Genomic DNA, 12936 nt, shown 5'->3' on the forward strand with positions numbered 1-12936 from the left:
ACAATTCATAAATTGTGCACAACAAACTCCATTTATCAGGACTCTCTACGCCCCTATAGCCTGGTTATTCACCTACATCAGCGGGAAAGACTCTGATATCTACTGTTCTGGGTAGCATCGAACTGTTGGCATTTCAGGAATAGAGTAATGCCCAAGAAAGTGCATTTGATATTTTATCTCTAGACCATGAAAATAAAGACAAAATACATGCAGCTTGCTCAAAGGTGTGTCCATAATTGAATCTAAATAATTACAAGCAATTGTATGTGCAAAGAAAATCACAAGTATGCAGAGTAAAGTATGGGAGAAAACATGCGTTTGATTGATGTGTCAGATATTACTCTTAAGATACAAAGTAAGTAGTTAGGAGAAGCTATGCATTACTTTCACAATGAACAGAATGTTCTTTGTGAATCAATGTTGCTCTAGATATTTCTTTTTAAATAAAAGTAAGAATAATTCTAAGGACTGGCAACGAGACACAGAACTGAGTTGGCTCCCACTGGCTTCACATCCAATAGTTCAAGTACAGAACAGCAGATGCTGCTACCAATAAGCAGACCGACCAACGCAGCTCTTCCCCACCTCTCAGAGACACCAGTGACTCAACGTACAATTGGCTGCAAAGCAATCTTTAATCACTAGCACCAAATAATACTGGTTATCTGTCTGAAACATGTAGTCATGTGATATTTATTCAACAGATACAGTAAAGAAAAATATTTCCTCCTGTCACCACGTCAGTTTCTTTGACAAGACATTCAAACACAAGGACAAAGTCTTGCTGAAATGGAATCCCTAGAAAGCTTTAAAAAGTAATTAAACTTCTTACAAGTACTTTTTTAGTAATCTACAATTCTGGAATAACTAGAAAATTACTAGAAATATAGAAAATAACTAGAAATTCAGAATTTGAAGATATGCTTATGTACTCCACAGGAGTAGGAAAAAGCTGCTCACAGTTTGGAATGACTTCTTCCTGCATCTGCAAAATCCAATAACTGAGCATCTCTTAAATGATTCCTACAAGTAACATAATGAACTTCATATTTCTCGTTGGTGGTGCACAACAAAATTTTTCATTTTCATACAGACAGAATAAAATAGACTCAGCTCCTCAGCAAACCAAATTTGATGACTGAGGATGTCTTTCCAAGGTAAATTGACAGCATTTTGCAAATACTGGGATGATATACATTGTGCTAGCACTGAACATTTTCTCCTTTATGTAAACTAAACCTAAACTAAACCTATTTCAAAATGTTCCACTCCTAGGTAAACTGATTAACTGAGCCTCATAAATGGCTGCCTTTCAAACCCACTGTACTGAAATAAGCTTTCTGCCTGTTCGTATTTTATCCAGGGAAGTTTTTCAAATACATTATGCACAGAGAGGTATGCATCTACTCTGCAAATACTCTTCTTATTTGTACAGTAATTTCCATTTGACAATCTAATTTTTCTGCTTTGCAAACAAAACAGAACTGAGAATAAGTTTAGTCAATACATTAATCCAGAAAATCCCCACAGTATTATGTTTTAAATGATTATGTATTAACTGGGCTTACATATCAAAGGAAATTCCAAATGGGAAGGCATTGGATTGCCCCACCCTCGACCATAAGATTTTACTACAGGTTAGCTACCCTCAGAGGATTTATACAGCAAACCTGCATGTTTCAGAGTTAAGGCTTCCACCCAATCCCCCCCCCCCCTTTTTTTTTTTCTTCCTTCCAATAAAAATCTTCCCTGTGAAAGCCATGATTTCCAAAGTTCAAGGAATTTAGTAGGGAGTGTTTGGATAATATTCCTCTCCCTTTAGTTTCTGCAATTGACACACCCACTATCTTCAGTTTTGTGCCATTGATTCGTCACATTAATACACAGTGACTGCCACAGCCTAACAAAGTATGGCATGTTTTGTTACAAAACCTGAAAAGAGCTTTCACAATCTGCAACTTCTCTTTTCTGATCATATTATTAAAGATATTTTGTTTCACTTTCTTGCTTTAATTGGCAGAAATTCCTCCAAAAAGGTTAGCCCGTGGAACACCCTCCCTAATTTAAGGAGTCTGTCATTTCCTGTCTTCCTGGTTGTCCTTCCTTCATCAGTGCAGTTTTAGAAGCTTTCCACCCCCATTAAAAGAAAAGAAAAAAGAATAAAAAAGATATCAATGTTCTGACAGCTGCCAGAAAACAATTTTGACATCAGACCAAGAACATGAGGCTAGTTGCTGCTAACTTGAAAAACCGTAAGTGGAAGCCTGAAATTTTGTCCTTTCCACAGGGAATGGCTGAGCTAGTAAAAGCCCTGAAACTAAGCCAGTTCCCTTTCACTAATGCATCAGTACTACTCATTGCCCTCCACTGGGACAAGTATAACTCATGGGAAAGAATCAGAAACAAACCTACCATCCAACTCCAGAGTTCTTCTGCCCAGTTATAGCCAATTTTGTTCCTGAAAAACATTTCCCAATTTGGGCAGGATTTGCCTACTACGCCTACCTGGTAATACAGTATTTAAAATGCATTGTACTATCAATGTTACACTACTGCAAAAAATGAAATTGAAGACCGATTTATGAAACATCTTAGCATTATTTGCTTTCTGAAAAGGCTGCAGTCATTATTCTCTCAGATAACACATTTTAGAGTGATTTTATAAGCTCTGGTTTATCAGTACAAAACTAAGAGCCATGATTTCAGAAGCTCAGTTCCAGTCACAGTTCCAAGACATGGGACGCAAAGAACATTAACATTGTTGAGAACAGTCTTGATTTCTTTTTAAAAAAAAAAGAAAAAAAAAAAAGAGGGTTGTGTCTGAAGTATCCTTATGTACTGCCGAACTTTAAGATACTGTTACTTAAATGATTTCCCTTCAGAGTGCATCAACATTTACAGTAGACGCTGGATCAGACGTCAAACTCATCCTGCATTTAGTTTAGTCCAGCAGACTATCCTTCCAAGGTAACAGAAGTTTAGAAATATGCTTAGACACTTCAGCGGGACCATGATTGCTTCTACATATGCACTGATATTTCCCTTTTAAGTGGTTGCTAACAGTGTTGCTAGTTACGTATTACTAATGAACTCTGAAGTATTCCAGCTCAGAATAGACAGCACCAGCCTTTGAAGTGATGAGGATGTCTCAGAGCACCAGTAGGGCTGATCGGCTCTTACAAGCCTTGCCCACGGTCTCCACCTACACCCCCAGCTCATGGGCCCAGGGACTCCCATTGAGCTCTATTCCAATGTGTTTGTCCTCAGCCACAGCTTTGCCATGGGCCTCACTGACCCTTCACCCTTGGAACTGCTTCCCAGATTGATCTGAACCCTGTCTCCTCACCATGGACCTGCCTAGCAATCTCTGCTCTATGTCTGACTCTGGTTACTGTCAGTGGACCTAACTTGGATTAATTTCTCGTCTTCAGCTTGGACCTGCCCCATCACCGTGATCTTCTCTCTTTTGAACTCTCCTGTGCACCTGGCTGCTCTGGCTACCGAACTGGGATGCTGTAGCCCTAGCTGGCAAGGCCCCTGCCGTGGTGACTTTCACATCATGTTTCACTTCAGGTTACCAAACCGGACAAAGCAGAAGGCTTTTTATCTATTTATCTAAAACCCTACAGTGAGCATCCATGCACAAACTTAATGAGTTATAGAAAGCAATCAAAATTCAAAGTCCAGAAACAGGTTACATATGTCACTGCAGAGTTGGGCTTGAATAATTAATCCTGCTGAGAAGGCTTTTGGACTTGATTTCTACTTCCACACTGGAGCACCAGTAAATTTAGTACTGTTAAGTATATGGGCAAATCTAACTTCCAATAGGATACAAGAAAGAGAGCACATTCATTCAGATATATTCAAACACATTCAAAGAGGTAAAAAGTGAAGAAGGCTGTCAGTTTTGGGCTCTGGATGATGGCATCAATTTGCTTGAATGAGGCCAGTAAGGCAGCAAGGAGAAAACAATGGTCACTGAAGTAAAAGGCTGTCCCATCCATGTGTTAGATCTCCCAAAACGAGATGAAGGCTTATATGGGGCTCTTGACAGGTGAATAGACAGAGATCCAGTGATAGGCATAATAGTGGTAGGAAAAAACAGAACAATAGATTTTAAAATATTTGACCTTGGAAACAGCAGTGCCTTCATACCTGATTTTGATTTAGTTTGATTTCTGGGAGACATGAAACAGTAGGTTATACAAACATTAGAAGTATTTTTAGTATTTTTGTGAACACCAGGTATCTTCGTAATTAATGTCATTTTGTGTCATTAAATACTAGCCTGCCTTACTATAATTCTAATCTCTGCATAATTTCCTTTAAAACCAAAGATATGACAGCACTGCACGTTCACCAGAGCTCCCTTATCTACCTTTAAGCAAAGCACTTTGGTTTTGGCAGTTAGAAGTGGTTTAGAAAGTCTAAAGCAAATGAATTTTGTCAAAGAGAGATCAGCTGAGGAGAAGAAAAAACATTCTCTGTAGTTTTTGGCCACTCTTCTATCGATGTCTCCTTCAAAACTCTCCTGGCTACGCATTTCATTCTGCAAATCATGAGGTTAGTCACAAATTTATGCATAGGGAACTTCTGCTTTCATATTATTTCCACATGAAATCCACACAAAGTGATATTTAGTTTTGTTTTCAGTTCAAATTGGAAACAGCGATAATAAAACCTAGCAAAACACTTGCACAAGCTCCATGGTGGTCTCTTTGCCTTTATCTTTTCAGGATCTAGGAGATTTTACTTGAGCTTTACGGATTTTAATAAAAAACTGGGAAAGAAGAGTGTGAGCTGCAATATGCTCCAGTGGTTCCACCTTTGACCGGTCAACATGCCCACCTTTACCAGTTAGGTAACGCTGTGGGTGTGTGAGGAATAAAGCACTGATTTTTAGAAAGCACACTGTAATTCTCTAATGAAAGACATACAGAAGTGTTCTGTAGCATACTGGAAGCATTGCAGTTACTCCTTTTAAAAAAACTGAAATGCAGAGCATGTGTTTGATCATTCTGGATTGTGATTCCTGATGAGTAACATTTTCTTTCTTCTTTATAGTTTATTTTGGCCTCAGAATCTCATTAACATGTACTTTGGCTTTTTTTCTAAGAATGCTGTAAATCTAAAATGACAAACAAATGAACAGAGGAGACAGCAATGAATAAAAATGCAAGAAGAGAATGCTGCAGATAGTTGGCAGAAGACACTGATGAATCTCCCACTGCTGTAAATCAGAAGGACCCAGTTTTCTGCTTCTGAGCCATAGGAGAAGTAATCATTCCAGAAATTAGAGCTGTCAAACAATCAGTCATGTGAAATGTTTGCAACAATCTCATCAACTCCAGTCAATCTAGTTTTGCTGCTGAGTTCAGTAAGGTTCACTAGCATTACTCTGCTGATTAAAGCATGCAGTTTGGTGGATCTCTGCAGTTTTAATTCAGCATTCCATCCTAAGAGAATCATGAAACAGGAAGCCATCCTTACACAAATGCATTTAAGTACATCATGAAGGTTTGCCTAGATTGCCTAAAGGTAAATAGATTTAAAGATAATGTAGAAGACAAAGCCATGAAGCTAAAGCCAAACCTCTTCATTTATACTGAAGATACAGAAATAAATGTACACATAAATGTACTACATATGGGCACGTACAAAGTCAGATGAGTCTTGCTAGAGACTTTTAGCCTGTACTTTCTTTCCCAATGAAATGAGTAAAAAAAGTCTGTTTCAAATAGATCCTGGGAAATATGAGGATACAGAATTTACAACTACTTCAAGGACAAATAAAAGAACTTGTAATTTATAGCAAATATGTCGGTTGTTCTGAAATTAAGTATCCTATTTATTTCCACGGAAAGTAGAACTGATACAAAAAGCACAAGAACACTACTTGATGGAGAAAATTGTCAGCTACAAAATACTCTTTTTCAACACAGTCGCCACCATTAGCTATGCATTCTTGCCAGTGATGAACAACAGCCTGCATGCCATGTTCACAAAGTCTTACCAGCGGAGACGCCCCATTGTCACTGTCATCACTGCTAAAATGCATCTTCTACTGCCTCACTGTGCTCACATCCACTGCTTGGTCTCCATCAACATTCAGCAAATGTCAGTGAATGTCAATGGTTGCATTTTTTTCTGCATGAAGGAATTCAATTCCATCTCTTTGCATCATTCATACTACCATGTCAGATACCATTTTGTCAGGTTGCCCCTCTGCTGTCATCTATCACATGGCAAACTGTCACAGAATATCGGTAGGAAGGTTCACCCTCTACTGGCACACCACCAACATCCACATCTGCCATAATGAACCAACATCATAAAACAGGAGGCATTACTTTTGGAGCAGCCCTCATACAACAGTTTGTTTTTTAAGGATAAACAGCTTTCAGTTATCAAATTAAGAAATTTAGAACACCAGCAGTAAAGCACGGCATCATTTTTATGTTAACAAACTGCCTTTCTTGAGGCTTCAAAAATTAACCACATCTCTGCTGAAATACCCCATTCATTGCATAATTCTGTACGGGCAACGTTGATCCATCCTGTGCTGAAAGAGAAAGCATGCACTTAACCCGCCTCTGCTCTGCTTGCTGCATATGCACCAGTAGACACTAAGTGTCTGCAAAACAGGATCAGGAAAGTACGGATCAGGCCTTCTCTTATGACTGTAATCAAGTTTAAGCTCAACCATTTTAAACTTTGTGTTCTCAAAAGTCAAGATAGATTCTTTTACCTCTCATTTCTGGCCACAGCCATAATGTCAAAACACAATGGGAGAGACTGTTCTGTGGTATTTACATCTGGGCCTTGAAGTAAGCATGTAATAAATCTCACAATGAAGGTCTGTTCTTGTGACATTTCCACCACAGTTTTGCAGACTCAACAGGTTTGAACAAGGTTTCTTTAACCATCTGAACTTTTGGCTGCTTATCTGAACCATTTGTGGGCTGCCCATCACTGATCTATGCTTACTGCTGAAATGTGGCTTGGCTTGAAGTATTTTTTACAGAATTTTTTGGGGAGATTACACACACAAAGCCCATACAACCAGGAATGCCCATTTTCACTCCACAACATGTGTGATTCTGCACATTCCAATCTTAATCTTTTTTTCTTTCTTTTTTTTTTTTTCTCTCTTGAAATGAGCTGTTTCTTCCATTCTTCTTTTAGAATCAAACTCCAAACGAATTGCTGGCAGAAACGATGGTGAATATTGCCAGCAACAGTAGCAAGCATTTGGAAGTAATTAATTTGTTCACTTATAAAATCTGAGAAGGTAAAAAATCCATTATTTACTCTTTGACCCTAAGACATTTGTTGTAGGAAAAAACTCTGGTATTTTCTACATTACCTACTTCACTTTTATGTCTCATTTAATACATACAAATAAGCGTAGTAACATTCTGCAGTCCCAGCTTTCAGCTACAGAAAGTCTTTTTAATTCTGCAGCATACAAAACGTCAGTGTGGGATAACGAAAAAAAATGGATTCTAGAAACTTCATTGGAATGTGTGTGCTTTATGTGATAGAACTGCATGAGCTGATGATGGTAGCTGCAAATATTTTCCCTCCTCTCCCCCATAAGTCATTTACTCAACAGTAAAATCTTTCCCATTTCCACTAATATCTGTAATTCAATTGATAACTTCCCGCCATTGCTAAGCAAGAATAGACCTTTTCTTAATAAAATGTAGTTGAGTTGTCTGGAGGTTGAAAGTTTTGCAGGTCTCTAATTTCAGCAGAACTTGATCAGTCTTTCTAACATTGTTATAATTTGTGAAGTTCCTCACCCTTCTCTACATCTGAAAGGTGATGCAGATCTTTTGAGTACCCAGATTTGTATATTATCCTGGTTTTTGGAGATTCTACTAAAATCATATAAATAATGAACCTGTGAAGTTAAGAAATCGTCATGTTTGTATAAGTGAAAGTATCTGCCTGCCAAAACAACCAGGCAAAGAAAAGGGAGATATAATCGGGATTTCATACAGAGTGAAAACTTGGCGTGTGGATAGATGGAATCTGATATGCTGTCATCCATGAGAAAGACCAAAATACCAATTTTGTCTTAGCTTAAGTTCATCAGCCTTTTAATGAAAGCACGAGTACCAACAGTGAACAACGTCTTGGAACCCAGACGTGAAACAAAACAAGGTACATCACCACACTCTGTATGGTTTTCATGCTCAGAGTCAGACTCACTGGAATTAAAAAATATCTATATTCATGAAATACTGAAAGTCTCAATTCAACCCTTCCTGAGTTTGTGAAGTTGCTCTCCTCTTCTAAAAGCTATAGGAAAATTGTTTTATGGCTTCAACTTAAAGCCAGACATCAGACCTCAAACTTCCATCACATATAGAAACAGTAGGGAAACTCCTAAGATCTGAAGCTTGGGGCTAAGCAAGGCAGAGCAATAAATCTCAGCTCACTCAGTATTTTGGGAAGCTCAGGCACAGATCAATGCTAAATCCAGACGTTCAGCCACATACTCATGACCTATGCATTCTTGTATCTAACACAGACTCAAAGTGCCCTTGAGATCCTTGTTTTTTGTATGTTCTTGCCTATTCTCCAGAGCAAACACAAACATAGAAAATACGTTCACTCCTTCTATGGCCAGATACATTTATATATTTTTAAAATTCTGATGCATTTAAGTTGTTTTAGAAGATTTTGCAGTACATAAAGACAATGAGAAGCCTCACCCTGTCGCTCCATTCTGTAAGAAACCAGCTCTTAGCACAAGGTCCCATGTCACAGTTCTCAATATCATTTGGCCGCAGCTTCATGTTACACTCCTCATCATCAACAACGTCTCCAAGGTTGCTGACACATTTCACATCTCGAGTCCTCTGCCCCACTCCACAAGGTACTGAACACTGTAACAAACAGTAGTTTGCATCAGGACTCTATACAAGATCTATCACTTCATACATAGCTCATTCACTGATAATAACATACTCAGAGAACCATCTTAGATTTAGGAATGGGGAATAGGAACGAGTTATTAGTTTCAAAACCATATTTTCAGTCTGAGCATTCTATTGCATACTATGTAGATGTATTTGAAAAACATAAAATCAAATCCTATCTGCAATGAGCCTTTCTGTATCTAATCAAATTGAGCTGCTGGTATTTGAATAACACAGTGACGTACTCTGCAAAATATTGATCTTGGTCTATACACAGATACAAAGGCAGAGAATTGAAAAGAAAAACATCTTTTGAATCCCTGTTAAAAGGTATGGCCTTCTGCTCTCTTTTCTTCTGGAACTTTTCATGGTCTGTCTATTCACACAATTCAGCAGCTCTGTAAAAGTTTTTTGCTTTGTTTCATGTCTAACTGAAAGAGATTTGTTTATCACTACACCTAACACACTGGAATACTTCCCCTCTCTACAATGGCCATAGAAGAATTGAGGATGGTTGTCACGTTGGCCAGAAACTCTGTAAACAACAAAGAAATTAAAGCTCAAAACTGTATTATTCATGTTTATCTGAGAACCTCAGCACAGCCTCAAACCAATTACTACTGACTGTCTCTATACTTAACACATGCATAAGGTTAAATCAGTCCTCTAACTAAACTCCATATGCTAAGGAAAGCCATCAGTTTTTCAACACAGGCAAACGTACTAGCCTTCTTTTAACTTCACTTCATAGAGTATTTTTAAAAAGTAATCATTGTTCAGAAAGCTTAAGTGCTTCTGTGCATAGAGATCTGTGTGTTTTGTTCTACACAACCACGCTTTTCACCTTTTGAAAACATTAATTGCCACAATCACGCAGGTTATTTCTGAACTAATATTTCCTTATTTCTGGGGCTGTTCACATTCTGCTTCCTTGCTTTAAAGAAAATCAAATTTACTTTTCAATTGCTGATACGTTTGAGAAAATACATATTCTTTTCTGAGGTTTTTATGCTCCAAACTAATCAGAAATACTTACTGAAGTCCACTCTGTCCTAATCTGCCACTCACTGCAGATCTTCAGCTGGCAAGTGCTGGTGGTCTCTGGTTTCTCCAGGTGATGGCAGCGGTACTGCTGAACTGTCAAGGTACGGTTGGCATATATTTGCCTACATAAGATCTGTCGATGCTGCATGCCAAGGCCACATGTTTTGCTGCACTCAGACCACTCCCCTATGTCCCAACTGAGGGAAAGGGAAAAAAGGGAATAAAAAAAAAAAAAAAAAAAAAAAAAAAGAAAAAGAGCAGCTTTTTCATAAGATTCATAAGATTAATCTAATGCTAATCCCAGTGACACTCTAAGGACATGATTCTAATTGAGATGATACTTAAAATTCTGCATGCAAAACAATCACTTATGAAGATAACATTATATCCTACAAACAATCCAGCTGTAATGGATGGTACTAATAAGCACGTGTTCAGATTGCACAATTCACGTTTCAAAGCATATTACAAACACCGAGTCACTAATAGTTGTGTTGTTTTGTTGTATGTTTTTTCTCAGTTTTAAAGAATCTATCTATAATATATATTTCTGCCTTAATGACACCTTCTAAAAATTTAAATCATACTGCATTTTTTTGTTTTCTGAACTCAGTTCAGCAAAGGCTCACAAAAATTACTTATTCCATATAGGCATTAATTCAACAATAAAACTGAAATGGCAAATGATCACTGAATATAGAATCACAGAATGACAGAATGGCCCGGGTTGGAAGGAACCACAATGATCATGAATCTCCAACCACCCCTCCACATGCAGGGCCACCAACCTCCCTTTATTTAATACTAGAGCAGGCTGCCCAGGGCCCCATTAAACCTGGCCTCAAACACCTCCAGGGAGAGAAGAAAAAATCCCTAGATACATTTTTCTAATTACAGCACAGATTTCACTCCACTTCTTTAATCTTTTTGTATAAACATTACATTTTCCCTGTTCAATTTTAGTTTCAGGCATAACACATAAGGAAGGGAAATATCTGAATAGTTCAAACATTTTATTACGGAACTCCTGTGGAGAATGAGTGAAATCCCTGTGCTCTTTATAGTATTTGTATTTTGATATTAAAAAATTACAAACAAATATTATTTTAAAATAACATTTACATATCTCTGTTTATATTCTTGATATTGATCTCTAAGAAAAATGAAATAAGAAAAAAAGGAATTAATGAGTTGTCAAAAAGAAAAACTTGAGAAAAATGATTTACAATAGAAAAAATCTCCAAGTAAATTGCTCCACAGGAATCACACCTGAGCCTGTGATATTGGGAGCTCTAGAAGCAATGGTTACCACTTTTAAATCCAGTCTTTGAGCGGAGCTGAACAACTACTGAATTCCAGAAGAGTGGTCATGTTTATGAGGGGGCTGTTGTGAGTTCTACCAGGTAAATCTCATCTTTAAATACGGCACCATGCAATGAACAGGCAGGTACTGCAGCCCACCGATCCCACATGAGGTGATGTAACCTACAGAGCCTCTTTAGACAAGTATTTGCAGAAGGCTGTCACTTGGTATAAAAAAGATTCCCATAAAGAGACCACAGGTATAACGTGTATGCCTGAATAACCACACAAAACTGAGAAATTACTCGGCTCACTTGGTGACAACTTCCCTTTTGACTCCTTTGAATGCTACTGCTACAGTGAAAATGGATGAAGACAAATCACTAAAGGAAAAAATACACTCTGCACTTCATAATGTTAAGTGCACAGTGCCTAGAAGTTCAAACTTGTTTCCTACTCCAGATGTTCTCCTGCAAAACTGCAATGACACTGGATTATTTCTCTTGACTTAAACCACAGTATCTTACAAAGCTGGACATGGGAAAATGTTGCAGGCCTCCTCTTCTGGAATAGGTTTGGTGCTGCTGTCACAGTAATTCTCAGGAACTTCCTCATGTGTGACTCTGTTGACACAGTGGAAAACTGGGTACTGGGACCCTGAAATGAAAATTAGATGATAGATGGCAAAAAATTCTGCAATATAAGCTTTTTATAGCAATAGAATCCAAAACAGATGCAGAAAGTAAAAGCATAACAAGCACAGCGTAACAAAAGGAAATTCACACTAAGTTTTTATCCAAAACTTCCAAATATACTTGAAAGCTATACTGCTTACATTGTAATATTAAGTAAAGTGCTTAGTACATAGAAAGTACAGCACAGCATTGTAGGGAAAGCTAAGAAAACACCTCATTTCTGTTCCAGTAACATTCAAGGAGGTAAAGATCTGATGGAAGCCCTGCAAAACTGTCCTGTAAAGATCAGAAAAATGTAGACAAAGATACAAAAAGCATGAAGAGTGTATCAGACAAAAGCTGGAGAAGCCAAACTGAAGTACAAGGAATGACAAAAAGCACTGAGGAAAGCTGCTGTGTATCAATGGTGTAAAAGAGCAGCCTGACAAAAAATCCTGAAATATTCACCTCCAGAAGCAAATGCTGCATTTCCTTTTAATTTATATACTCTGTACTTCAGTTTTTTAAATTGTTTTATTGAAGTGCACTTCATAATACAGATTTCCACATTTCTCCTCTCCAACACCAGAATTCTGCTGTATCTATTTTCTGTGAATGCTATATGAAGCACTTACCTTTCCCACATGTTGTGGTACACTCAGTTTTTCCAATCTGTTTCCAGTTGTACTCTCGGTTTTGTCTTGATAGCTGCACAGCAGGCACCTGGTTTTCTGGCTGATGAGAAGGAAATCTTCCTGGCTGAATAACTGGGAAAGTTCCAACTGACTGTCCAGTGATAGTGTCTGTCTCCCTATGCAAATCTTCCTCATTGTGATTTGTACTTTCAGGCATTTCTAATTGACCATTCAAGGGCTCCCCTGATGATGGAAAGCGTATTGAAAAGAAAGGAACATAATGAACCTCACGTGCAACTAGTCTGTTTTCACCCACTAATAATCAGTACACTGGAGTATCATTAAACA

At 37.9% G+C, this 12936-nt stretch overlaps 1 protein-coding gene across 1 annotated transcript in view; it reads right to left on the reverse strand.

Moving 5' to 3' along the window:
* The window catches only part of THSD4 (thrombospondin type 1 domain containing 4), a 256022-nt gene that overhangs the window by 11842 nt on the left and 231244 nt on the right, over window positions 1-12936 (reverse strand). The window contains exons 11-14 of the mRNA XM_042824716.1: window positions 12589-12831; window positions 11807-11936; window positions 9970-10174; window positions 8727-8900 (exon numbers count right to left, since the gene is read on the reverse strand). Coding sequence (XP_042680650.1) covers window positions 8727-8900; window positions 9970-10174; window positions 11807-11936; window positions 12589-12831 — 752 coding nt within the window. The remainder of the gene's footprint in view (window positions 1-8726; window positions 8901-9969; window positions 10175-11806; window positions 11937-12588; window positions 12832-12936) is intronic.

Source organism: Centrocercus urophasianus, unplaced genomic scaffold (assembly GCF_019232065.1).
Source record: "Centrocercus urophasianus isolate 14NV4802_14NV808 unplaced genomic scaffold, USGS_Curo_1.0 seq_23, whole genome shotgun sequence".
Classification (NCBI taxonomy): domain Eukaryota; kingdom Metazoa; phylum Chordata; class Aves; order Galliformes; family Phasianidae; genus Centrocercus; species Centrocercus urophasianus.